At 37.0% G+C, this 26,722-nt stretch overlaps 1 protein-coding gene across 1 annotated transcript in view; it reads left to right on the top strand.

The window, feature by feature from the left end:
- TMEM135 (transmembrane protein 135) overlaps positions 1-26,722 on the top strand; it is a 156,302-nt gene that overhangs the window by 76,806 nt on the left and 52,774 nt on the right. The window contains exon 6 of the mRNA XM_054654627.2: positions 20,070-20,116. Within this exon, the coding sequence (XP_054510602.1) occupies positions 20,070-20,116 (47 nt within the window). The remainder of the gene's footprint in view (positions 1-20,069; positions 20,117-26,722) is intronic.

The following is a 26,722-nucleotide window of genomic DNA, read 5'->3' as shown; positions in this document are numbered from 1 at the left end:
GCTTTTAAACCCAACAACCCTCAAAATAATACTTAGTAGAACTACATAGCAAAAACTCAAATATGAACCTTTTTTGAAGTACCACTTTTTTCTGTAGGAAGTATGTATTATACAAGTGACTGCTTGGATAAAATAATGACCTTTCATTTATAAGTATCCTGCAGAGCTGCAAAAAGTAAACTGGTATCTGCAGTCTGCCTAATGGACTGCTCACCACATCACCGCATGCAATTAAGCATAAGTGATTTTTCTGCTCAAGACAGCCTCAAGACTGATTTAGCAATGAAACTTAATTACTTCTAGCCCTTAGAGAAAATGGCTCAACAAGGTTGAGGTTGCTGGCAGGGCAGTGTGGGAAAGCTATTGCTGCAACTCCCTTCCCCACTTCTGATTTTCTGTTTGCAGTACTTAAAGCACAGTTAACCTTCAGTTAAGCAAATATTCCCACAAAAACGGTGCATTTTTATTTCTTTCTTTGTTACAAGGCTAAAGAAAAATATAATGAAACACTGCAGTATTTTAAAAGCAAGCATTCTGATCAAATCCCACTGCTTCAGACTATGGGTGAAGTTCTTTCTGCTAATGGAAAAGAAAACTTAAACATTAGTTCTCAAATGCATAAGTGTTAGTTAACCATTCTGGCCAGAGAAATCTTAAGCTAAAAGATAAAGGTAAATGCATTTGTGCTTCTTGACAATTCAATATGTTGTATAGGTAAGTTGTTCCTTTATTTTGTACTTAGGTTACAGGAAAAAAATGCTGAAGGAAATGAACATTACCAAAAAAATGAATCATATTAATAAACTACTTTATACTCAAAATTGCTTCATTTGAGTTTTTAGGAAATGTGTTATTTTTCAAGGAAACAGGAACTTTAATTCTGTGACTCCAAGGAATACAAAGAATACATCTGGAATAACAATTCAGAGGGACATATGGCATCAATTGGCTTATATTTTCCTATATGGGGGTTCTGATTGAAGTAAAAGGGAAAAGTGCTCATAAATTGTGTGGGATTAAAAATGCAAATACTATGCTGTTTTGGATTTATGTGCCCTACTAAAGAACTGTGAATATGGAAAAGATGTGGAAGCTGAGCAAAGAAAATTTATTTTTCTGTTAGTTGGTTGTGGCAATAACTTGCTTTATTTCTGTAGTGTATTTTTCACCTTAACAGCTTTGACTCTCTTACTCTTATCTCTTCATGTAGAGAAATTTCTCATTCACCTTTAAGATTGTAATTTACAAAAATATGCAATATTGCAGTTGTAATGTTTTTGATAAATTTCCTCCTTAGTAATGCTCCAGGTCTTCTCCCTGTTAACAGCTATGGACATACTTATCAATGGAAATATTCACGGTAACAAAACGAACACATGCCGAAATATTTGCAAGAGTGTGCAGCATGAGACACTAATTCCCAAGGGCATGTTTAGCACATGCTCTAGTGCTTTACTCAGTGGGAAGTGAATTTAAGAGTGTGTATAGGTCCCCTTGATTTTAACAGTATTTAACCAAACAAGTGACTTAAGCTTTTTGCTAGGCAGGAAATAATAATTTAAGCATGTCCTTTTTTTAAATTTTACTTTTTTATCTCAGGTCAGAGCATTGAAAGAGTCATTGGAATCGGAACTGTTTTAGCCTTACATTTAGAATCTCTGGAATAGTTACCAACCTTGGCTTATATTTATTATATTGTGTTATATATTTACCCATATTTTTAAATTTGAGCTTCGCAAGCTAATATTTTCTGGGGTAATGAGGGTGGTGCTTCCCATCTGCACTATGCAATGTCAGTTTTCCTCCTTTCATGAAGGAGGAACGAGGTCTTTCACAAAATCCATAATGTGACAAAGTAATGAGAGATGGACCAGAGACCTGAATTACAGTTGCACCAGCAATGTCTATCAGGAACTACATGAACTCAGTAAGGGACACTTGCCTTGGACAGTTAACTACCTGAATAAACTTGAGAAGAGGCTGGGAAAAAAACTGAGTATTAACATCTCCTTGAGAGGCTTGGGATAGGTAAGTGACTGACTGGGAGTCCGACAAGTACACGTGAAAAGTAAGCTTTTGCTCTCTTCATTATACGGGCAAAGTGCCACTCCTTATTTTGCAATAGGTCATGCAGTAGATGTACTTAATTCCTATCATAAACTAATTAATGGGGTTACCTGCAGTGAAAGATGGTCTTAATAACCCATGTGGTCTCCTGCAGTTTTAGGTTCTAGTGGAGATGGGTCCAGTGGCTTGGCAACCTCTGTTCTTTTCAACCATCCAGTGATATAAGGTGGTTTTCAGGCTGCCCTGGAAACTTCATGCTAAAAATTTAGGACTAATAATATTGTTGGGATATAGGATAAATCATAATCTTTGTCTACCTCTTGAATTTTACTAAACTTTGTAAGCTAAGTTTCACTCCTAATTAGAAGAAAATATTTTCTTGGGTTAACAGTAACAGCCTTGCTGCCTCCTTTTGTTCATTGCTGAAGTGTTTATGGAAAAGGGACAGATGCATTGTATTCTTTGCAGAGCTCCTTTCTGGAAGGTGCTTTGACTCCCTTTCATGTTGGATTTTAAATCTCTGTTACTTGTTTGTAAGAAGAGTTGAACACTTATGTATAGTTTACTTCTCTGAATTTGCTCTGAGTTGTCATTTTGCGGTCTGTGCAGGAGGGAACTGAACAGAGGCAGATGTGGAAATATTTCTTTTCAGTAAGATTATTTTGTACACAATGTACTCCTCTCTGTGGTGTTCAGTACAGCTCATTGGACTTCATGTAAATTTAGGACAAAAATGTAGACAAATAAATTTCATTGTGTCATCTGCTTGTCCTTGAACTTGGTTTCACTTTAGGATGACTGCGTGAAGAGACCATGAGTGGCTACAATTTTCCAGTCATAAGGAAAGTGCTTGGAATTCCTGACATTTGGAAGTGTTCACATATGTTTGATAAAATGTGAGGTGGTTTTGTTTTTTTTTTTTTTAAAAAAAAGCTTTTAAGTTGCAGGAACTCAGAACTTTTATGTAATCAGATCTGACCCTGGAGCTGTTTATCAGACTTAAAGAAAGTGCCCTTCACTTGATTTGAATGCTAGTGGTGATGTTTAAAGGAAAGATTGATTATTATCTCTTTCTATGTTCTTGGTAGCCACCAAAGATCCTTAAGTTCATTCTCTTGTTTCATCTTGAATAACAGAGAGCCATTTAGAAATAACAGCTGGTGACCAATGTGGTCTGGTAGAGGCAGTGGGTATCAAGAAATAATTCCTGTGTGAGATGTCTTATTTTCCAAAGCATGTTCTTCCACCAGTGAACTGTACTTGTTCTGGCTTAAATGAGTATTTTTTTGCACTCCCAATATAAATTATTTCAGTTCCAGTGTATGTAGTTTCTACAAACAGCATTTGGCATCGAGAGGCCAAATTTTATTATTTTAATGTATCAATAATATGGGAAATACTGTTCTAGATAGTGGAACTTTGTGTACAAAGGACAGAAATAAAGATATTTGATTCTGTTGACCAATAAATATTTTGATGTATATTAAAATATCAGGACATGATTTTAAAGCTATTAAAGTGCTGCTCAACAATGGATGTGGTGACAAATAGCTGGCTATGAAAAGGTTCCTGCCTTGGCCCCTTATCTCAATGCATTTTTATGCCAAAAAAATTACAATTTGTGGTTACATTACTAATTCTGGAGTGAAAAGTGACACCTGTTTAGCATTTCAAATGCTGTAGTTATGTCTGAAGCAGACAGAATAGTTTGTGCATTTGGAAGTTATCTCTTTGCATCTTCACCCTTCCCCATTTTTGTTTTCTCCAGTATTTAACAGTTGGTTTTTTGAAGGTGCTATCAAGACAAAGTCTTTTCCAATAGTAAGTAGAAAGAGCCTTTCTAGAGCAGATTTTCAGCTTCATCCCCAGAGTGAGAGCTGTGGCAGAAAAAATGTGGTTAGAGGGTATCAGTGTTGCTGGAGTGGCACTGGGAGAACTGGGCCAGCCTGTTGAAGGGGGACTCTGGACTGGTGTCACCATCTGATCAGAAAACTGTGGGAAAGGTTGTCTCTGAGTTACAACATAATTTCTGTGCTGCCTGCTATTAAGATTTCTTCAGTCCCTCAGCTCTGAATGTGAAAGGTTCCCTAAGAAGGGATTTTAGGAGAGCTAAACTTAGACAAAGCTGCTTTTATTGCTGAAATACCTCATTCAGTCATTTTCCCAGTATAGATGAGAGTTGAGATTTGTCTCCATTAATTCCCTCAGGGTATCTTAAAGAATTTTATGCAAGATCTCTAAAAAAGAAAGAATAGTGTTTCTGTTCTTATCTGGCATTATATTAAACATTTGAAAATATACACATTAAACATTTGAGGATATAGTAATGAACCAGAGTTGTTTCAATTTTTCTTTGACCCATTCCTGTATTGTAGACAGATTATAGTATCAAAATACTGTAGTAAATCACTTAATAATTAAATTCTTTGTTCGTATCTCAGGAGTTTGAAATTCCTTTGGGTTTTCCCACCACCACCTTTGAAGATAAGGCCTGATTTGTCATGTGTTACATAATTCTAAAGTAGTTTCTGCTCAGGTGACCTAGCAAGCAGATAAAAATGGTGCTGTACTTGGAGGAGAGAAAATACTTTAAAAGTTTTTTTTTAATGTAACCATTTTTTCTTTAATGTCTATATATTTAGCAGAGTTATAACCTTTCAGAATATACAAGCATGTTTATCCAGTTGTGTAAGGCTGTCTTATAATTAATCAAAACCTTTCAGGTGTGAACATTTGTTCTTTAATTGGAAGCAAAAACTCTTTGCTAAAGATTCAGTACTTATTATAGGTAAGACCTGAGAAAGCTCCTAATTTAAATATCAAAGCTTTCCAATGGAAAACACATTTTCAAGAGAACCAGAAGTTAACAGAATTTAATTCTCAAATATTTCTTTTTTATTTTTGAGATGTTGAATTTTTCTGTTGTTTAATTTTCTGTCTTGGATTTGTTTCTCTTCAGAAGCATAGAGACCTCAGGTCAGATTTATAAAGGCTTCTTACATTAAATCTGCTAGTATTAAGCATTCATTCAGTTTTAATGTGATGTGTATGTGTTGTGAATTTAATTTTTTGTTTTACGAAGCTGAATGGTAATAAGGGTCTGTGATTTTCCTCCCAAACAATATTTTTATGTGTGCTTCTCCCTTATGTGTGGAATGAGCACAGTATTGGTCAGTGTTTGAAGAAGCATTTCATTGCCTCAGTAGTGAAGTAGGTGTTCTAGGAATAGTATGAAACACTACCCGAATTTCTGGATGCAATCTGAGAGGTGCTTTGATGTTGTGATATTTCTACAGGGGTACCAAGCTTAGGACCCCATGCAAGGCTCCATTTAGTTTCTTGGTTTTGCAGTTTGAAATAAAGCTGTTGAACACAAAGGCAGCAACAGAAACCCCCTAATATATTTTTTGTTGATAGTTTTGGTTGGAGTTTTTTTTTTTTTTTTTTTTTTTCACAAAAGGCAGCTTGTAATTAGGGTTGAAAAGGACTCTTAATGGTGTACTAATTTAGTACTCTTCCTTGTCCTGACAGGTTTAATTATTCCTAAGTATCAGTGAATAGACTGATGACTAGCCCAAAATTGACCAGTTCCATTGATGATTGGGCAGTGATAAAATTGTTCCTTCCATTTTGTTTCGCTTTTTTTTTTTTGTGAGTTGTACTAGTGAATTATTCTTCCTCAGGTAACCTGTGTTTTACTTAATTGCAGATAAGCCAATAAGACATTTCCTTTACTTCTTATGAGTGTTTTTTTAATTCCCCGATCATCATCCTGGCTGCAATTTAAAGGGTTTAAATCAGCTTTACTGGCTGCAATATTTTCTCATAAAGTTAGATTAGAACTTTCTTTCCAACACATTTTTAAAAATTGAAGTAGAATTCCCTCCCTCATGTAATATTTTTTCCTTCCTGGGTTCCTGGCATTTTTTCTAAACTTAAAATAACTCAACATGCTGAACTTTTCCATATTGTCTCCATCAATGTCTCCACTGTTATTTCCTTTTTCCCCTTTGCTTCAGGAAACACATTTTTCATGTCACTCACTGGCAAGGGAGTAGCTGATTTATACAAAGACCAAACCGCCTACCAAAATGATCCTCTTATAATTTCCACAAAAATTGGGAATTTTTCTCCTTTTCTACCTACCTGTCAACCTTTTTTAATGTAGTATTATATTAGTGTTTTGTATATTATAAGAGCTATACTGTTGTTATCCCACTACTGAGTGATTCATCTCATCTGGTAGATAACTTCTGGTTGTGCACTGCTTGGCTTGGTTATTTCTCAAGGAATAAGGAAAGATGCAGATTATCAGTTTCACTTTTTCCAGTGGATGAATAGCATAATTCTGCAACAACATAATTCTGCAACAGCATTTGAATCATGGCAAGTGATAAGGAGGTGGGGCACAGAAAAGTGAGGAGGGCATAGTCCTAGCTAAAAAAATGCAGCAAACCTACTTCTGTGTGAGTAGGTAGAGGAAGAATACTTACATAATGGGAGAACAAAACAGATTACTATGTGACTCAAAATAGTTGATGTATTTTACTGAGTCTTCATGAACTGGTCTCATGATAACAGACTTTTGTCCAAGCTCTGTTATACTTGTAACAGAAGCAGCTGAATTACACAAGACCAGAACAGCATCAGTGAGTGCAGCAAATGCAGTAAGCTGTGCAAGAGGACAGCCTTGGGTGTGTTCTGAACTCACCTGGTGCTCCAGACTCCCACTTGAAACAGTCTCCCACTTGAAAGCTTTGCTATTACTACAGCTGAAATAGAAAATTAATGTTTGTCCTGAAAATAGTACTTTGTTCAAAGAAGTGATGCTCTGATATTCAGGAAAAAAATGCCAGAAATCTGATAGAGCATATGGGTGCACACCAAGAATGATGGGAGAAAATACCTTGAAGACACAAACTCATGAACTGAAATAATAAGCATGTTATATTGCCCTTGGCTGACATCTCAAATATCTTTTTAATGGTGAATACTAGATGTTATTCAGGCCCTGGTCACTGCAGAAATTGAATGCAGAGTCATCAGAAAAGTGGAGTAGAATCACAGAATAATTAAGGTTGGAAAAGACCTCTAAGATTAACTATAACCTGGCAGTGCCAGGTCCACCACTAAACTTATGTCCCCAAGTGCCACTTTGACTCATCTTTTAAATCCTTCCAGGGGTGATGACTCCACCATTTCTCTGAGCAGCCTCTTCCAATTCTTGGCAACCCTTTACGTGAATATCTTTTTTTTGTAATAACTAAAACAAACCTCCCTTGGCTACAGCTTTAGGCTTTCTCCTCTTGTTCTATTGCTTGTTCTGTGGGAGATGAGTCCAACCCAGCTGGGAAGAAAGTTGTTTTTTAATCCTCCCTCCAGAAAGTTTTAAACCTGGAAAGGCTGATGCTTTTACTTAATGCTTGTTCTCTGTGTGAATACCTTATTGTTTCTACGGACAGTACCATTTCAACAAAGATAATATACCCAGGTCTTACCTGCTTCAATTTTAAATATGTTGAGGGGTTTTTTTTCAGTATTTCTTTTGTTCTCAGTGGGGGCTGAAATTGATACTAAGAAGGTCATCTAAAATGTCAAAAACATTAATACTCTCTGTTATTATGTGATAGCATCATTTTGATTGCATGAATGAATATCTGAAAATTATTATTTGCAAGATGTTTCTTTAAAAATACTAATGTGAGCACAACAGTTCCTTTTTGTTTAACAGAACGATTATATTTATTTTCTGACTTTCAACCAAATATCTGTAACATAAGTAATCTCTAAAGTATTAATCTTTTAAATATTGTCCAGATTAACATTTTATCTATATTGGTATTGCATTTCTACAAGGCTTTTTTTCTGTAATTTGATAGCTGAAACTATTGGTTCCTGTTTTACACTGGTATGTACTTGCTTGAGTTTGTGTAACCTGATCTATTTGTCTGAATTTTGGCTGTTCTGGGGCATGTGCTGCCTGCTTGACTCCACTCTGCTTTTGTCTCCCCAGTTTTCACTTCTTTAATGATTCCCTGCAGTCCGTGAACGTTAAGGTTCATGTGAGGTCAACCATACCTTGCAGATAGTGATAATAGTGCAAATAATGACAAATATGGGGGGGGGGGGTTTACATGGTGTTTCCTGTATTTAATTTAGAGGCTAGGGATTTGTGAGCAGCTTGCAAGGATGTTGATGAAGTTTGGTTGAAGTTTTTAGGTTCAGATTTGAATCTCTGAGTATGCTCCTGTTCCCAACCCCCTTTTGCATTTTGCTTTTTAAAAAAATCCTGTAAATGGACCATGGTTGGGGATCTTCTGTCTCTTGAGTTTGTCTTTTTTCATGTTTTGTATGTATTGTATTTCTTTACTTTTAGGGCTTTTGTAAAGCTGTTTCTATTTAACCACCACCTGAACCAGGGCAGCATGAAAAGGAAACTGGCCCCACTAAGGAATAATTTTAGTCCCTGATGACAGTGAGAGTGCATGGAGGGAACACAAAATACTTTCTTACAGGTTCCAAAAAGAAGAGATGGCTCTAGGCTAAAAATACCCCTTACAAAGTAGGAAGTGATGTGTACATGTGAGTGATTTGAAAGCTCAAAAAATTTCTCTCTCTACCAGCTGATGCTAAAAAGTAATTTAATATTACTAGTAACAGTGCCAGAAGAGGTAGCAAAGCAGGCAAGTTATTAAAAAACAACAGCAACAACAAAACTCCCTTTTTTCAGCTTTTTAATAAGCCTATTCTAAATTGTAAGATTATAGGCTTCTGCTTATACTCTGAATGAACAGCTGTTGTTGGCTGGTGGAATTTAAGGAGCTCTTGGCCTCCCCCAGAGAGCCCTTTTTCCATGCAGAGGTGAGTGCAGGGGGCTGTGGTGCTGGGTACTGCTGGGCTGTTGAGGCTGCTATTTAGGAAACAAAAATTAAATCCTTTTGTTTCTGCTTTGGATACAGAGAAACTACTAAAATCTCTGAAATCCCTGGAAATTGTGATATAACATTCCCTTAAATATGGAATAATGAAATTTGATGATATAACCTTATATATCATCTTCTTTTACCTCAGTTGTCTCTGTCATTAAGTTAGCAAAAAGAAGTCTTTGTTTCAGGATACTTTCACTAAGATATGCTGAAGTCTTCTTTTGGTTGATTGATTTGTTCTTATGTGCTCTATTGGGAAAAAAGGCACATCTAAATGTGATGGATACCCTGATATTATGCACTCTGTCATTTTACAGAGTAGGATGTACACTTAAGCTGTTTTACAGGAAAGTCTTTTGAGACTGTTGAGGAAACAGTCCAGAAACATAATTATGCCAAAGCTGCTGACTTTTAAAAAAGAATTTCCAGTGATAATAGGATTTAAACTAAATACAGTTTAATTTCAATTCCATGGCTGCAATTTGCAGGAAGAAAATTTTACTTTGAGTTTACATTTTTCTGGGTTTGAATTTGTTAACCCCTTGTGTTAACCATAGTTGTGGCACTTTGTTTAGCTCTCCTTTTCAGCATTAAAGACATAAAAATGATAAAGTTGTTGTTGGAAAGAGAAGATTCTAGTGTTGTTGCATTGCATTTGGATGTTCTCATAGCTCAGTTATGCTTTTGAGTACAACTAAGATAGCATTTTTTGGTGCAAGAGGGAACTGGCCCCACAATTTGTTCTTAGTCCTGTTTTTCTGTAAAAACTTGTCTGGGGGTGGCTGAGAGATGAAAAGATGTTTTCAACTGGTCATCCCTGAACCCAAGGGTGTTTGGGTTGTTTGATTTACATTATAATCATCCATTGTCTTCAAAGTTTAAATCGTATTTTTTTTTGTATAATCCTGTTTTGAATGCCATTTTATTTCATCAGCTGAGAGTTCATTTACTCACACCTTGGAATACTGTATTTCTCAGTGATGACTTGGAAAACTTGAATCAGTTTAATGGAGCAAATATTTCATGACCACCTATGGGTACATTTCACCTTTTGCTGTATTGCTTTCACAGTGCCTGTTCTATTATCAAAAAGCCTTTAATTTTGGGATCTTTACCAAATCATCTGGTCTTCTGCACCATTTGTGGTGCATCTACAGGAGCAGAGGACAGAGAATTAAATTGTTTCCTGAAAGAGTAATGTGTGGAGCCCTGTAATCTTCACTAGCTGAAGCTCGCCCATGTGCTTCGGAGCAATATTTAATGAGACAGTTCAAAAGGGCAGCAGGTGTGTTCTGGAGAGCAGGAGGCAATCACTTGAGCTCTTTGCTCTTGTATTTGAAGATATTCCTGTTGAGTCTTTTACACAGTTCAGTGAACTGAGTGAACTCATGATGTGCTTTCCTTCACTTTTTCTTTTATCACAAGAAATCTTTCTAGAGTTCTTGCACTTGTTCTTCATCCTTTGCTGTCAAGCAAATAAGACAGGTCTTTCAAATGTACTTGTGTTGTGGCTCCCTGGTCAAGTCAAGGAGAGCTAGACTGTGGTGACATTTAGGACTAATTTGGGGCTAAGAATTATTTGAATGTAGTATTTGGGGGGGAAATAATAATCTCATAACACTTTGAAAATGTGATGTTTTTGAAGATTCAAACCTAAAGCACTAATTTTACAGGAAAAATATAATTGATGATGTCTTTTGGAGGAGTAATCAACTGCATTAAATGCAGATGTTTAATTAATAAAATTGTTTAAATAATATTCTCTTTTCCCCTGTAGGTAAAAATCATACATATAATAAGCCTTTACATTTTAAAAAATAATTTAAATAAGTTACCTTATTTTTCCATAAACAAAAATTCATTAAAAATTTTTTTTGAAGTTATTAGTGCAGTAAGACATTTTTCAGATATAAGTTTTTCTCATGGGATAATTGTTTTGTACTGCACTGAAATTTGGAACATGCATATTAGAAAAGAGTTGAACTCACACATGCTGTATTGTACTATGTGCTTTGCATAGACCTGCTGCTTTTACTCAATGTTAGCTGTGTTTCTGCAGCAAAATCAAGTGTGAAACAGGTAAAAAAAGCCATAGTTAGCAGCAGTTCAAACTTTGGTTTAAACATCTTGTTTGTGGTATAGTCTCTTTAACACTATTTTTAGCCATGTACTTTGTATTTGAAAAGGTGGCGATACAGTGCTCCATGGCTTTGAGGTAAAGACTGGAAAAGATATGAGTGAGAGAAAGTGTTGCAAGAAAGATCAGACTTCTCTCTCAGGTTAAGCTGCTGAAAGGTTTTCTCATTTGAGCTTGTTCCTTACACTCAGGAGTGCTTGCTGAGTAGGGAGAGTCTAGATGAAAAAGAGCTCAAAGTAAATCCGTAGTCCCTTGGCAAACAGGAGACAACGCACGTTCCCAGTCATGTAGTATTTGACATTATTTGTGTAAAATAATGAACAACTTGAAATTTTTGAGTAGCTTCCTAAAATATGCCCAGGAATTTGAAAAAACTGGGTGTGGAAACACTGCAGCAGTGTCGAGAGCCCAATAAATTTAGCTGTGTGATCAGTTACAAATGCAGCTAATCTCCCTATTGTGACCTTTTTGGATTCCCAGTAATTTTCAGGGCACAACACCATAGTCTGGGCATGGGTGCTGACTGCTCTTACCTCAATGGATTGCGCAGCTGTTTTCTAGAACTGGATTTACATTAATTTTCACAGTAATGCTAAATGAAAATAATCTTTGCAGATTAATTGGTTTGGATCTTGATAACCAGCTCTTTGCTAATTACATGCTTTTCAAGGGTTTTTGAGCTCCCTTTATCAAGGTGACTTCTTTCTTTGAGGTGTTTTGTGCCCAGTTGTGACACTATTTGAATGTGTCTTCATTTATATTTTATAAAAGTTACAAAAAAATAAAAATCACATTATTACCAATTGCCATAGTACTTTTGAAGTTCTCCAAGAGCAGACTCAGGAGATTTGATATACCAGGTAACCCACATTATCTGTCCCTTTTGCTTTTCTTTCCTATCCCCTTTTTCTACTGGTCTGATACCACTGTGTGGATGCAGTTTGCCATTGGGAATTTTATCCACCATGGTGGATGCCGTAAAAGACATAATTTGAGGGTCTAGGACAGCCTTTGCGGCAGCCCTCCTTCTCCAGCTCGTGGCAGGAGAGGTTGTGTGCAGGCAGCCATCCTCCCTTCCCAGAGGACAGGAATGGGTGAGAGAGCTGGGAGTGCAGAGCAGAATATGGCAGGGGTGTAATATAAATGAAATTGTGACCATTTTAGTTGTTTTGTTATGTACCAGTTATAAAATGTTGTATTCTGGTTTTGGATCAGAAACAGAGTAATACCTCTAGGCATGAATAAACATTCACACCAACTTTTAAATATCTAAGAGAATATTTAAACAATGACCAAAGGGCATAATCTTATGTTAACCTTGTTTCAATTTGCTTATGTTGTTTTGATCTTATTTTTTTCTGTGTTGTGGTGGTAGTAACAATAGCAGAAGGAATAAAAATTAATCTGCCTTCTCAGTAGCATTCTCTGCTGGTGCCAAGACTTTTTCCTGAACCTGTAGGTGTTGTGTGGAGGAGTGGGTGATAGATCTTCTAACACTAAAGTGATGGTTGGTAAAACAAACAAGACAAAATTTAAACTGTTGGGAGAAAGAGAAGCATAATATAATCTATACTGTTTGTCTTAATCAAGGTGTAATAAAGTTCTGTAATGGAGGAAGAATTGTTGTTTGCTATTGGTGTGTGGCCTTTGCTGTGTAATCTTTAAAAATTAAGTACTTCAGTAAAACACCATTATTTTTCCACTGATTTCTGTATTAGTTTTCAGCTTCTATATCTTAGGTCTAAGAATAATATAGCTTAATAAAAAGATAGGGAAAGGCACTGTGAATCAAGCTAGAACGGTTTATAATAGTGCTTCATGAGCTTTCTGCTTAGCATCTCCTCTTTCCACTCAGTTTCCATGTCAGAGGTGGTTGAAAGGACCACCAGAGGTGCTCTTCAAAAGGAGCTGTCTCTGAAGCACAGCCATCACCAGCAGCCTGAGCCCCTTCCCTGGCTTACTGCAGTGATGTGGATGCTGAGGGAGAAGGAACCTCCAGCAGTGGCATGGAGTAGACATCTGTGGCAAGAACTCAAGTCCTTCCTTTCACATGTCTCAAGAGTATCTGTACTTTCTCAGGAAAAGTCACTGGAAAGTAATTCCATGAGCAGCATGAGCTCCTCCATTCAACAGATAACACAATCAGTGCTTTCACCCCCTTCCAGTCAGGTCTGATTCTCTTTCCTTACATGCTCACATAAATGTTACTTTTCAAGAGCCCTTGTTCCCCTGAAGAGCTGACTGTGTCTCATGATGACAGCCAGTGTCAGCTGTACATTGTGGAGGCTCCTATCTGGGGAAATGTGAGAGGCATTTTAGCTTATCAGTTTAGCTATTCCCCCTCCTCACGTTCTCAAGGGGGCTCTTACTTGCAAAGCAATGCATGCAGTTCAGAATGCTAATGAAAACTCTGCCAAAATTGGGGAGAGATACAGGAATGTTAAATGACATCTTATACAAGGTATCAGGATTTATGCACAAACATAAATAATTATCATAAATTTTAAATATATTCCTCAGTTAGTAAACATCAAAATATTGCTGTATATGTATATATAGAAATAGCATTTGTGTCTGCTAGTTGTACAGCATTTTTAAGAAAATAAATTCACAGTTTCTGAGCACATTCTTTGATGTGTATTTCTCCTGGCTGCTCTATCGGTTTCCTCAGCCTCTTCTTTGCATGGCCCACAGTCTCAACCAGCAGAACAGAGGAGGCAGCTCTGGGTGTGGGCATGTGGGGCAGGAAGCTCTTGAGCCCAACTGTTGTCAACTTACAATGAATCTGAGCATGCCAAATTTTTAGTAATTTTAAAATTTGTCCACCTAACTGGCTTTAATTATCAAATACATAGATAATAGTTAAATGCTTGCAACAGTGGGAAAACCCTCCTGTTTGTGTCCGAATTATCAAAATAGGTAATTTATTTCTACCTCTTTCACCCTGTCCCTTTACTAGCTTGTAATGCATATCAGAAATTCATCACATTCCGCTACTTTTCAGAAATTTCACCAGTATGAATCATTACTGGATACAGTAGCTTTCATGATGCTGCCTTGCAAAGTGTTGTTCTTATACTATTAATACACGTGCTTCACAGCAACAAAATTATTTCAATACCTGTAAGCTTTTAAAGATTAATAACTTGCAGTTCCTTTTTGGATACTAAGGTAATATCAAACCTTGTAATTCTTCAGTGATTGTGAGCTCTGGAAGAAGAAGAGACAGATAAGCAGAAATTCTCATGGTGGAGATGAAATCTTGGATGATTGTAACATGAGCTAAGCAGTTATGTTCAGAAGCCTAATACAAGACATCTGCACAGACTACTAAGAAAATTTATTGGGCTTTTAGTATTTACTACATTTGTAAAGCTCTTGTAGGATAAGTAACCAGATTTAAATTTCAGCTTACATATGGATTTAATACTTAGAGATGTTAGTGTTTTTGTAGTTTTCATTTGTGGTGTTGTATTTCAAGTATATCACTGATTCTGCCTTTTCAATATAATTTGAACAATTCATGTTTATTTGTCAAAATTATAATGGAGGGAGGTTCAAATCGTGCTGGTTGAATTGACTATGTTGTTAGTATCAGGCTATGATTTGATCTGGGTGTAATTTAAGCTGTATGGCCCTGCCCCTGTTCAGTCCATAAGAGCAGAAAATAGTTGCTTTTAGGTGGGTCACATCTAAGATTTATTCTTCTGTGCATCTCTGTGGTGGCAGAAGACACATGGAATAATCATCAAAAAAAAGGTGCTGGAGCAGGAGTGATGACTACGTAAGTTCATTTGCCTGGAAGTACTTTGTAGTTTCAACTCAAGCTGCGTGCATGGCCCAGCAATGGGCAAACCTGCACAGCAACATGTGTAGCCATCATGAGGAACATGTCAGGTTGTAGAAGGATCATAGTGACCCACTCCCAGATTTTTAAATGTGGATTTGAAGTGTAGATTTTTAAATTGAACTTAGTACACTCCAGTGGTATAACACAGAACTTTTGTTTTTGTTGGTGATAAAACTATGGTGTCATTTGGCAACTACTTTTTTGGTGCTTCAGTCTCTCAAGCCTTGTGCATTCTCGAAGGCAGTGGACTTTCCAGAAGCTTCCAGAAAGGATATTCGGTGGCTCTGTCAATGTATGTTGTAGCTCTGTTTGCTATGGCTAGTAGAATATGAAAAATGGGGAAAGAAACTTGACAAGTGACAAATGAAGAATGCTGAAATGCTCAGTTATAGGTATGCATGTATATATATATATATATGTATACACACACACACAGAATTTGTGAACTAGAAAATCAGAGGTTTAGCTTTTTTTTAAATTCATTGCTGTTCTTCTGGGACTGGCAGGTGCTCCCGGTCTTGGCTCAGTTACTGTCTGCATTTGCCAATTGCAATCTTTTAATCATGATCCAACAACAGTGCTTTAACAAGAATCTATATAATCTCTTGTTTAATAACACATACTCGTGTTTCTTTTGATCTTATCAGCCCAGAGATTGCTTCAGACTTGCTGACAGAAAAAAAATCAGGAGCCTCTGACAGCTGAGTGTTGTAGGTGTAGCTGAACTGGCCCTGTGCCCAATAAGGATCTGACAAATTGTTTTCTGCTTTTTCATAAAGCCTATCAATTTTAAAGCAGCAGCAATTTTGCTTCAAAAGTTATTTCTAATTTCAGCTAGGAAGATAATCATTATGCAGATGACCATGGGTATGACAAGAGTTTTCACCGTTACTTTTGATAGCTCATGCAGTTCTCCCCAGCTATGCTGCATTTCAATTAGAGATGGAGATAAGGTCTTACAAAGATTTCCATTTGACAGGATCAGCTACTGAAAGAAGGTAAAACATTGCATCCTTTGAAATTACCGGGATGATGTGGCTCCATTTCAGGATTTCCAATTGGCATATGTCTTTTGGGATCACTAGAAGTTTGAGCTTGGTGAAGGACAACCACCATTTTCCCTAAGTCCTTATGCTTTCATACAAAACCAAATAACCCATTTTCATTGTAAAATATCTTTGTTTTAAAAACTTCATTAATGACATTTCTGTACAGGATCTGTGTGACTTCTTTAATAAGCAGTGGCAACTCTGAGGATGGAATAGCTCATTTTGCTGGAAGTCAAGTGTTACGTGCCAGTTTTTGAAGCTGCCTTAGGTCTTCTGTGAGCTGGTAGTAGCACTATGCAGTGTTGAACTGTAGCTCCAACACCCTGGATGCTTCTACCAGCTAATATGACTGATCTGCCCATTTACCTCCTCCTGTCTTCATTAAATAGATTGAGTAGCTTCAGTGCTTTTCTTTTAATTACTAGGTCTGTGTTCCTTTATCGCAGACTTCAGTCCTACTCTTTATTCTGGCTGTAGCAGAGCAGCCTCCAATCAGAGACCTTTTGTACCCCAGGAAATCTGACTATAATGGAAATGATTAAAGAAAATGCACATAACCTCAGGACTGAGTAAGGTGCGGGAAAAGCCTGAATACACAAGACTCAAGTAGTTTTGATAGTTTTAGCAGTGTTATTTTTTCCTTTCTTTGGGCCAAGATTTTTATCTGACTGTGAGGGAAGGTCATTTGTGAGCTACTTCTACTGGTGTTACTGGGTCTACTGCTGTGACCAGGGCAAGTGGTAACCACTTTCACCCAGAGCATTTTGTTTTGTGCTCAGTGCTGGGTACTGCCAGATGTCACTTCCTGTTGCTGACTGTATGATGACAGAACTTTCTTGGAAAAAAATAAATACTGGATTTGTCAGCCAACAGAGATCTGGAGAAAAGTACCTTTTCAGTTTTGTCAGCAAGTTTCCTTTTATTTTTTATTAAGGGTTTAGCATAGTACAATGAAGTATAATGTAATCAATTAAATTAAAGTACTCACATACCAAATATGCTAACCTGTCCTGGAGCACAAGGATTTTTCCTTGTAACCTACAGGCATCTCTTCATAGATGTTAGAATCTTTAGGGCATATCATTCTCATTAGCAACATACAGGTTTTCTGCTTGTATCTGTTTCTTCAGCTGGAAAGTTTCAAGGTCTGTATTTTGCCAAGTACATTGTGTTGGTTTCTGTTGTAAATCAAAAAGTAATGGACTCTGCAAGAAAAATCCCAAGTGAGACTTCTTGCTCACTGGAATAGAAGTCTTATTCACTTAATATTTAGAATTCTATTTCTGTAGGCCTTAGTAGTTTTCCTTTTTTAAAAAATACTGTTATTTTAAAAACTAAAATAGGTACTGCATATTGTACTGAAGATATTACAAAAATTCTAGAATGGGGAAAAAGTTAAAAAAAAGGCTTATTTTGAAAGTAGCTTAGATTTGGAGCACAGTGACAATTTTTCTTCTGCTTCTGCCTTATTTCTGCCATGATAAGGCAGTCTCAGGACTTCCCATGTGGGGCTGTGAATTTTATGTAGAAGAGTCTGGGTCTGGTTTAGCCACATGTTTTGCTGTCCTTCAGTTGAGTAAATATTGGAGACACCCTGTCAAACATGCCCAAGGCATTTCTTGGATACGTTTGCCTCTACTGATCTTAAGCATCTCTGATAAAGGAGATTCCACAATCTCACAGACAACTTGTTCTGGTGTATCACTACCCTGGAGTGCTCTTTTTATTATCTAACCAATGCTTTATTTGCTGTAGATTTAACTCTGCCTTCCTCCTTCTGTACTTGATGAGACAGATTTATCAGTATATGATAATTATATGAAGATAGTTGCCATATTCATCACTAACTACTACTTTTATAGTTTTAGCAGTTTTCCAACAGTTGTACCCTACAGGCCTTTTATTCCCATCATGATCTTCTGGACTGCCTTTTTCTGTCTATGCTTTTCTTTAATAGTGGTGCTCAGGAGGTTCAACAAAGGGATGAGTTGTGGCTTTGGTGAGGAATGGTACCAGTATATCCTGGGAGCATTCGAAAGCAGCTTTTCAAAAAAGAATTGGGGGTCCTGGTGGGCACCAAGCTGGACATGAGCCAGCAAAGACTCCTTCTAGCATAGGAGGCCACTGCCAGCAGGCTGAACCAGGTGATCTTTCCCCCCTACTCAGTGCTGCTGAGACACGTCTGTAGTGGTGTGTCCAGTGCTGGGTTTCCCAAGCTGAGAAAGCTGTGCTGCTTTAGCCTGGAGTAGAAAGAGCTCTGAGGGAATCTTGAATATACATATAGATTGTTAGATATACTATATAGAGTACCTGTTCGATTATTATCAAACTTACTGGGGGAAAAAAAAGGTAAAAAAGGAATAAAAGAAAAAAGGGCAAGAAAAAGACTGTTTATTGAAGTCTTTTTAGTATGCAAAGGCACACTTTTTTATTGTGTTGGTTTTTCGGTGTTGGTTTTTTTTTTGGGAGGGGGAGTGTTTGTTTTTTTGGGTTTATTTTTTTGTTTAGTCATCCCCCCACATCATCCAGAAAACTGGTTCTTTGCCATATCTCACTTATTTCCCAATACTGTTGCTCAGGCTGTCAAGCTGCCTTCTCCCTGTGTCTCCTGAATAACCTCCAGAGAATTGATGGTTGGTTGCCTGATCCAAATACATTTTGAACTTTATAGGAACAGGGCAGATCTTTTTGAGTAGAATTTGAATTTATAAACAAGTCTGCTTGTCTGTTTTTGCTGCTAGTTTGAAATGAAATATTCAATTACCCTCATGAAATATACCTTTGCCTTAATGATTTTGTGTGGAATGATTTTAGATGTTCACATTTTTGATGCAGATTAATAAAGTATGATAGTACTGATGAAGGAAAAGGAAAAAATGGGTAGTTTACACAGCAGGTTACATGTCTCATGTAACCTAGTTTTAAGTCACACACAAAGGACTTAGAAAAGGGAAAAGGTGTCATTTGTAAGATTTTTTTTCTCTGAAAGTCACTGTAAAGATTTCCTATGCAAATTTTTCTCACACTTTCTGATCTGTTTTAACATGCAACAGCCTCCTGTTCTATGTGCTCATAACCTTCTAATTTACACCTCTGCCACCTCTTCCATTTCTTCTCACATAAGAAGTCTGTATCCTCTCATGATGAAAACTTCTTCAACCCTTGAAAATAGGTGCAAATATTTTCTGAAAGACTTGCAATATTTTTGTAAGGATTTTGCCTCCTAAATGATGGTATGAATATGGGACAGTATATCTAGAACAAAACAAAATTTTCTCACTTGTGAGGTGTACCTGGCAAAGATGGATTGGATTAAGGCAGGTGTTTTCCAGCACTTGTGAGTCCCTGTGCAGGTGATAAGGAGGAGGTAACAGCTCTAAGCTCCAGCAGAAAGGATGGCAGGAGGAAGTAGGAGGTTCCACTCCCAGTGCTGGAGAGCTGCTAAGTTTGCTCAACAGCTCTTATATGAGCACACTGATGATACAGAGCGAGGTAGGATTGCTCCACGTGAGTTTAGACTAAGCTAAACTACTAGAAAGGGTACTGTTAATTGGACATAGAATTATCTATTCTCAAACTTGCTGGAAAGCAGTTCAGGACAAGCAGCTGTCAATACAGATGTTTTAAACAGTGTGCCTTTCAAACTGGAACTAGCAATATGATATTTCAATAAATCACAAAAGCAAAGACTGGTAAAATATGATGTTTAAATTTCAGTTCTAATATTTTATTGTTGAAATTCTGTTGTTTTATAAATATTTTCTTACTTGGACTTTTATTACAAATGCTTTTTAAGTGGTGCCATTTGCTGTGTCTGTTGTCCCACTACCCTGGTTTGGGTTTCAATTTTTTAAGCTTCTACAAAGTCCACTAGAAACTAGGCAATCCTTTTTGGTGGACTCAGACAAGCTTTCATTCTGGCCCCTCCAGCATATAAATAAAGTGTAGCTTTTATAGTAAAAGTTATAGAATCCTCATGATCCAGAACATGCATGCAGTAGTAGTGTGTTATGTAATAACACTCTTTCTCCTTCTTGTAGGTCCTTTTGTTCTGCATCACAGCTGCTCTGTTCATGTTCTTCTTCAGGTATGTTGCTGATGTATCTATTTATGTTGTAAAAATTGTTTTGAACAGTGTTTCTTAGAGCTTACTGCTTTTTGGTACTCCTCTGTATATTCTTCACTCAAGATGAATTGACTGGAGTGCTTCAGTGGCACCACCCAGTGCTGCGATCATAATTGGGCTAAAAAAGGAAATGTTGAGTCTTCTGGAAAATACACTGATTACTTAAGGAGTTTCATCTCCTAAGTAAGAGCCTGGAGATGTAACGTAGTGTGAAAACAACTGAAATCTGCTTTTCATGGCTCTTTTAAGAGCTCAGGGCAGGAAGATCACATTTTCTCTTCTGGCAAAAATAGAGGAGAACAGGAAAATCAAATTTTGCGGTCTTAAATAATGCCAAATATTTGACCTGTGTGCGGTTGTAACTACCTTCTTTCAATTTTAGAATAAACTTGTTTCACATGTTTTCACAAGTTATGAATTATATCCATGGTTTAAAACTTAGAGTGGTGGGAGGTGGATGAGACTCATTTTAATGGCTTGTTTATCTCTCAGTTTGCAATATAGATGTATGTCATTTATATTATTTCCCTTTAAATACCAGACCTCTCAAATTTTCTTCATTATATCTCAAATTGCAATATCTAAAAAGCATTTTACTGTAACCTTTGACTACAATGCTTTGGCTTAGAATTTTCTGCGGCGTGCAGCCATCTATGTTTCTTCAAGCTGTATGATCCCCTGGTAATTGCAAAACTCTGGAAGCTGCAGCTTGTTTTTCATAATTCCATTACTTACGGATATTGGCCAAGAACAGTCTGTGGATAGAAGAGGGCTGTTAATTTAGGGGATTCAAAGAAGCATTCCTCCTTTCATCTATAACCTATTAAGAACCTTCCTTAAGCAGTCTTCTTGCTTTATTTTCTTCTATGTCTCTGAGTTAAGCCATAACAACCTCAGAGAATTTGACTTGTTATGTTGAGGTTGGACACCTGTCTGCATGCATGCTGGTCAAACGAACTCAGAGCGCTAAAATTCTGGTCAAAACTATAAATGTTGCATGATCTTGGAGGAAACTAATTGTCTCCTATCTATGTCTTGGTAATGAAGTGGTGTTTTAGAGAGAGCCTGCAAGTTAAATCACAGAATCCTAGAATAGTTTGGTCTGAAAAGGAGCTTCAAGGTCATCTAGTTCCAATCCCCCTTCTATGAGCAGGGACATGTTCCACTGCACCAGTGCTCAAAGCCCCATCCAGCCTGGCCTTGAACACTTTCAGAGATGAGACATCCACAGCTTGTCAGAGAAACCATTCCAGTGACTCACCGCCACATGTTATGTCACAGTAAAGAATTTCTTCTTAATATCAAATCTAAGCTACCCTCTTTCAGTTTGAGGCCAATACCTCATCCTGTCACTGCATGCCCTTGTAAAAAGTCCCTCTCCAGCTTTCCTGTGGCCTCTCTAGAGGTGAGGACTGACACAGAGCCCAGAGGTATTTGTTGAATTTTTCCTTGACCTGACACAGAAACACTGGCAATTGAATGGTCTCCAAACCACTTTCTCTTCTAAAATAGAGACTCCATGCCAAGGCTGATGGAATATCCTGTTGAGCAATCATCAACAACATTTAATTCCTTTCGTCTTTGTGTTTTAACAGGGGAATTAAAATAGAGGCTCAAGTTTAATTTAATTATTGGGGAAAAAATCTATTTGTAAACACCAGTGAATGTACTAAGACAAATTTGTCAAAAATAATTAGCACAAGCTAGTTGTTGAGGTGGTTTTTTTCTTCCTTTCTCAGTATAATCAGTTTTGTGAGTCTTCTTTTGTGTGAAGACTTCTTCACATACTTCCCTAAAGATACCAGTTATAAAGGGGTCTGGGTGAAAATGCCTCTGGGTATGAACAGAGTCTGGTCAACTGCTCAGGGAGAAGAGACAGCAGAGAGGTCACTTAATCAGGCCTCAGAGCTGCCCATTTGTTGGAACTGGCTGTGATTGTGAGCTGGTTGCTGTCTGTATTGATAAGTGAATTAACTATTGATGCCCTTCAGTAAGATTTTGGACAGGCCTTGGAAAAATCCTGTGTTCCTAGGGAAGGCAATCTTCCTGTTTCTGTTGTCATCTAAAGCAGAAAGTAATTGGGAGAGTCATTAAATTACATTTCTGATTTAATGGCTCAAAGTCGCTTCACCTTTTTCTTAATCATAAGTGGATCAAACTGACAAAATCACGTTCATACTTTTGGAATAAACACCTTATTCAAAGTCAGATCTGTTTGGCTTGTAGAATATATTCCTGTTGACTATAAAACACTGTTAAATCCTAGCAAGTATTCACTGACCTGAAAACCAGAAAAATACCCTTTGCATTTTACTTAACTTGTTCCCAGAGTGACTTTTTGTCCTCTCCACTCAACTAAAATGTCAACAAAGGTACTGAGAGCAGTAGCAGTCATGATCACCAAGATCATATGAAATGTCTTTCATTATTTAAGATAAAATCCTAATATCTATAGGGTGTAATTTGAAGCTTAAAACTTTTCTAAAAAGAGATTTAATCTAAGTCTACCTCTATGCTGTGAAAGTCTGACTGATACTTGGGAGTCAAATGTTGCACAGAATAAAAGCAAAGTAGTCTTTTATTTTCTGAGTTCATATAAACTGCCTTATCTGAACTTATTGGGTTCTCTGATCTTAAAAATTATTACTGTCCCTAATAGGTAGCCCTGGTTGGAGCTGCATTCCTAGCAGCTCCAGATTTAACTAAATTTGGCTGCTTTTTTCTTCTCTGGGTAGTTTTGAGCTGAATAATCTTCCTTGCACAGCTTGTACTGCGATGCACGGTAGCTGCATTGGATTGAGCCAATGGTGCTGATAGGGAAAGCATGGAGAGCACAGATGCTCCACAACATTCACATGGACTTTGGTCATTTTCAAGTAACTGCATACCAGCATGACTTTAGGTGATCTTTGCTGAATCTAGGAAATTAAAAGTTATTTGATTTGGAAAGTTCAAAACTGTATTCTATGTGAAAGAATTGAGGTATGTTCTATACATCACACAGCTTCCAGGGTCGCTTTCAGGTTGCCAGGTTAACAGCAGCCTGTAAATTTGAGTTTGCTTAGTGTTGCTTCTGGAAGGTCAGTGTTCTGTTTGATAGTCATCCTTTACAAGAGAAAAAAAAAATATTGCACTTAATTGCCACATGATCATACCTGTCCCTTGAGGTGGGTGTCTTCCTACCTACTGCCTACTGTAGCAGGAAATACTGCTGTAAGAGATGTATGAGTCTTGGTCTGTGAAAGTATAGATGTTGTTCTTCTTGATTTATTTGATTATTTCCTTTTCTAGAATATTGATTGTCTTCAGTATCTTGCTATAATCTTTATCTTATATTGTTTTCTAAACAAATTCTGTAATAAGGGTCTGTTAATGAGGCAGGTGTTTCATACTAGTTGAAAACATCACCAAGCAGCCTTGATATTTATTACTGGAGTTTTCCCCAAATTCTCTTGGACTGTTCAAACATTATTGCATCTGCTACAGGACAAGAAAAAGAAGGTGCTAAATCTCAGGAGTAAAGAAGTGAGGTTACAGGACTGACATGGTAGAGGGAAAAACCAGGAATAATTACTCCAGAATAGATAAAGTGAGAGGAGAGTCAGAGTGAAAGGTTCAGAAATTCAGAAGAGCTACCTAAAAAGGAAGACAGTAGGAAGAAGGTAGGAGAGAGTGACCAAAGAGGGAAGAAAAAAGGTCATGTAAGGAGACAGGAAAAAATAGAAGAACATACTAGGAAAAAAGCAGCTGAAATGCAGATGATAGGTTTACAAGTAACAGAGTTATATTTACACTCAGAGGAAGCATATTTTAGTGCAGTACTTTTTTATTTCTTCTCTTCCATCCTCATCTTGTGGTACTTTTCTTCTAACTTGGACCTCTCTTTTTTCTCAAAATGCTTCTGCTCCACTCCACTGGAAATGATGAAGTTAAGATGCATTACTCATTTGTAGATAGCTGTAGTATACACAGTGTGGCAGAATCTGATCCATGTACATTTAATTCAAACATATAGGCAACCACAGTTGAAACAGGATTGTCCCCCTTCCCCCCATATTTGCTTAAGAATCTTAGATGCAGAAGTGTGTCTGGGGAAAGGAATGTTCTTATATCTGTAGGATATCATCAGTAGGAATTAATTTTTAGGTGATACTGAAGTCCACTGGGTCTGAATGTTCACCACTTACTCAAAAAGCCCAGTACTTAGTGGTGTCATCTGAAATGTTGTGAGTAGGGTTTCTTCAGTGTGCTACTTTCCTAAAGAAACCAGGTATAGAGGGGTCTGGGTGAAAGTACCTCTGGATATGCACAGTCTAGCCAACTCTAGTTCTCTTCAAGGAGAAGAGACAGCAGAGAGGTCACTTGATAAGTCCCCAGAGACTGTTCCTAAAGTGTCTTATAATAAAAGTACACTTTTCTTTAATGCTTCCAATTGTTTTTTAAATTGCAGTTTGCATGGAATTAAGTTTGTAGGTAGAAAGGTTTTGATTATACCATGGTTTCATTCCAGCTTATTTCAATTTGAATAATTCATGGTACTGTCCAGAATATTCTTCTAGAGTAATTGGATAGAATGAAATGAAGAAGCAGGAGGCGTCCTACTATGTGTAAAATAAATATTTGTAAAACACAGTGCAATTGTCTTTTTAGTAGCAGTTTCATTTTGAATAATGCACAAGAGATTTTTTTGAAAGGGTGATGCATGGCTGTGCATTTTTGTGCTTGAAGAAATCCACTTAATATAAAACTTGCAATCTCTGTACAATAAATGAACACCTACATAGAAATCCTATCCACATAAACTTAGAAAATCCAGCAATTTGGGTGAATATGTGTTGGCAGACTACAGTACTGGTTGCTATAGTAGTTAATCCTTAGACCATATACCACCAGCTTATAATATGCACATGTTAATTCATCTGCTCTGAACTTTAGAAAGCAAAACCCCACCTATGAGCTGAAACCAGCTATTAAGGAAGGCTGAATGTTTCTGATGATTGATCGATCATGAGTTGAGGATGAAGGCTGCCTTCTCTAGAGATAAATGCTGAAGTGTTACGTTCTGAAACAGTAATTTCAGACAATCTGAAGTTACTGCTGTGATTTCACAAAGCAGGACAACATGTTTTTCATAACTCAGGATTTGCATAGCTCACAAGAGAAAGATATAAAGAGAAATATATAAATGGCATTGATCTCATAATGCCATTTATACATTATGTGCTGATTAAAAATGGTTAGTGGAAAAAACCCCTAAGAAATGCAGATGCAGTGTCATATACTGCTACTAGAATACTGAAACTTGTGTAAAGACACTGAAAACCTTTCAGAAAGGTCCTTTTGTTTGCAGAGCCCTTTATGCTATCTCATTAAGGAAATTCTAGCCTCCCAAATTACAGCTATTTGCTCTTCTTTCTCTGTGAAACACATATCCTGTAATTTATTCAGTATTTTCGACATGATATTTCAAAGTGCCTTTATTTTCTTTTAAAAATGTGTGGTACCAGTGCCGTATTAGTCTCTTCTTTAATCACCTAAACTGCTTTCTGTGCTGAGGAAACTGCTTGAAAGATATTTTTGCCTTATAATTCTACTTTCCTGCTGCAGTAGAATCAGTATGCTTAACAGTCGGAGGTGCTGTTACATGGATTTAATATGAAATCATCTTCCCCTTTCTTATAAAGATTATGTTGGAGCCTTTTCCATTTGCTGTAGAGTTACAGGAGTGCATTAAAAGCCCTCTGCTGTTGAATTATTATGTAATAAATCAGAAGAAAAAAACAGATGAGGATTTTTTTCCATGTTTATATGTTTTTTACTATCCTTATATAAACATCTCAAAGTTAGTGATTCAAAGCATTGTTTTGGTAAATGTCATGAAACTTGATTTCTGAGGTTTTTGGATGACCTGGTGAGTAGATGAAAACATTCAGCCTCCTAAGAAATGCTATAAATACCAGTTTGCTTTATTTAGTGTGAGCAAAAGTAGAACATGGATTGCAGGAGGGGGTTGGGGATGAGAAGATAACCTTCTGGGTTAACGCAGGCACTTCTGGAGAGGCTCACAAGCCAACTAAAAATGCCCCCCAGAGACCTGCTCCTGGACTTGCACAGACTGGGTTCAAATATAAATATGGGTAAAAGGTGAGATAATCCATGTTCTGTTTATCTACCAATAGAATAAAAAGTGAAAAAGGATTTTTACTCTTTTTCTGTTCATGAACCATATTTTTTGTTCTCTCACAGTCTTTTAACAGACTTCCACTGCATTTTGGTTTTTATTTTCTATTTCTTTTTTTGTCTCTTAAATCTTGATATATCATATAATACTTTTGGATTTAGTTTGCAGGGGAATTTTGTGAATTGCTGAATTTTGTGGAGCTCTGATCCAAACTGCTGCATTCACAGGAGAGGGAGACTGATCTTCTCAGGCTAATGCTGGACATACACGTGTAGTTCAGAAATTATCAAGATGCATCTTAAGAATATTTTTATTACTGCAAGAATTTGAGATTTTTAAATTGTCATACAAGTAAGAAGATATCTGGACCTAGAGATTTTACCAAA

Source organism: Agelaius phoeniceus, chromosome 2 (genome assembly GCF_051311805.1).
Source record: "Agelaius phoeniceus isolate bAgePho1 chromosome 2, bAgePho1.hap1, whole genome shotgun sequence".
Lineage (NCBI taxonomy): Eukaryota > Metazoa > Chordata > Aves > Passeriformes > Icteridae > Agelaius > Agelaius phoeniceus.
The sequence above is the reverse complement of the archived record's forward strand: the minus strand, read 5'-3'. Positions and strand labels throughout refer to the sequence as shown.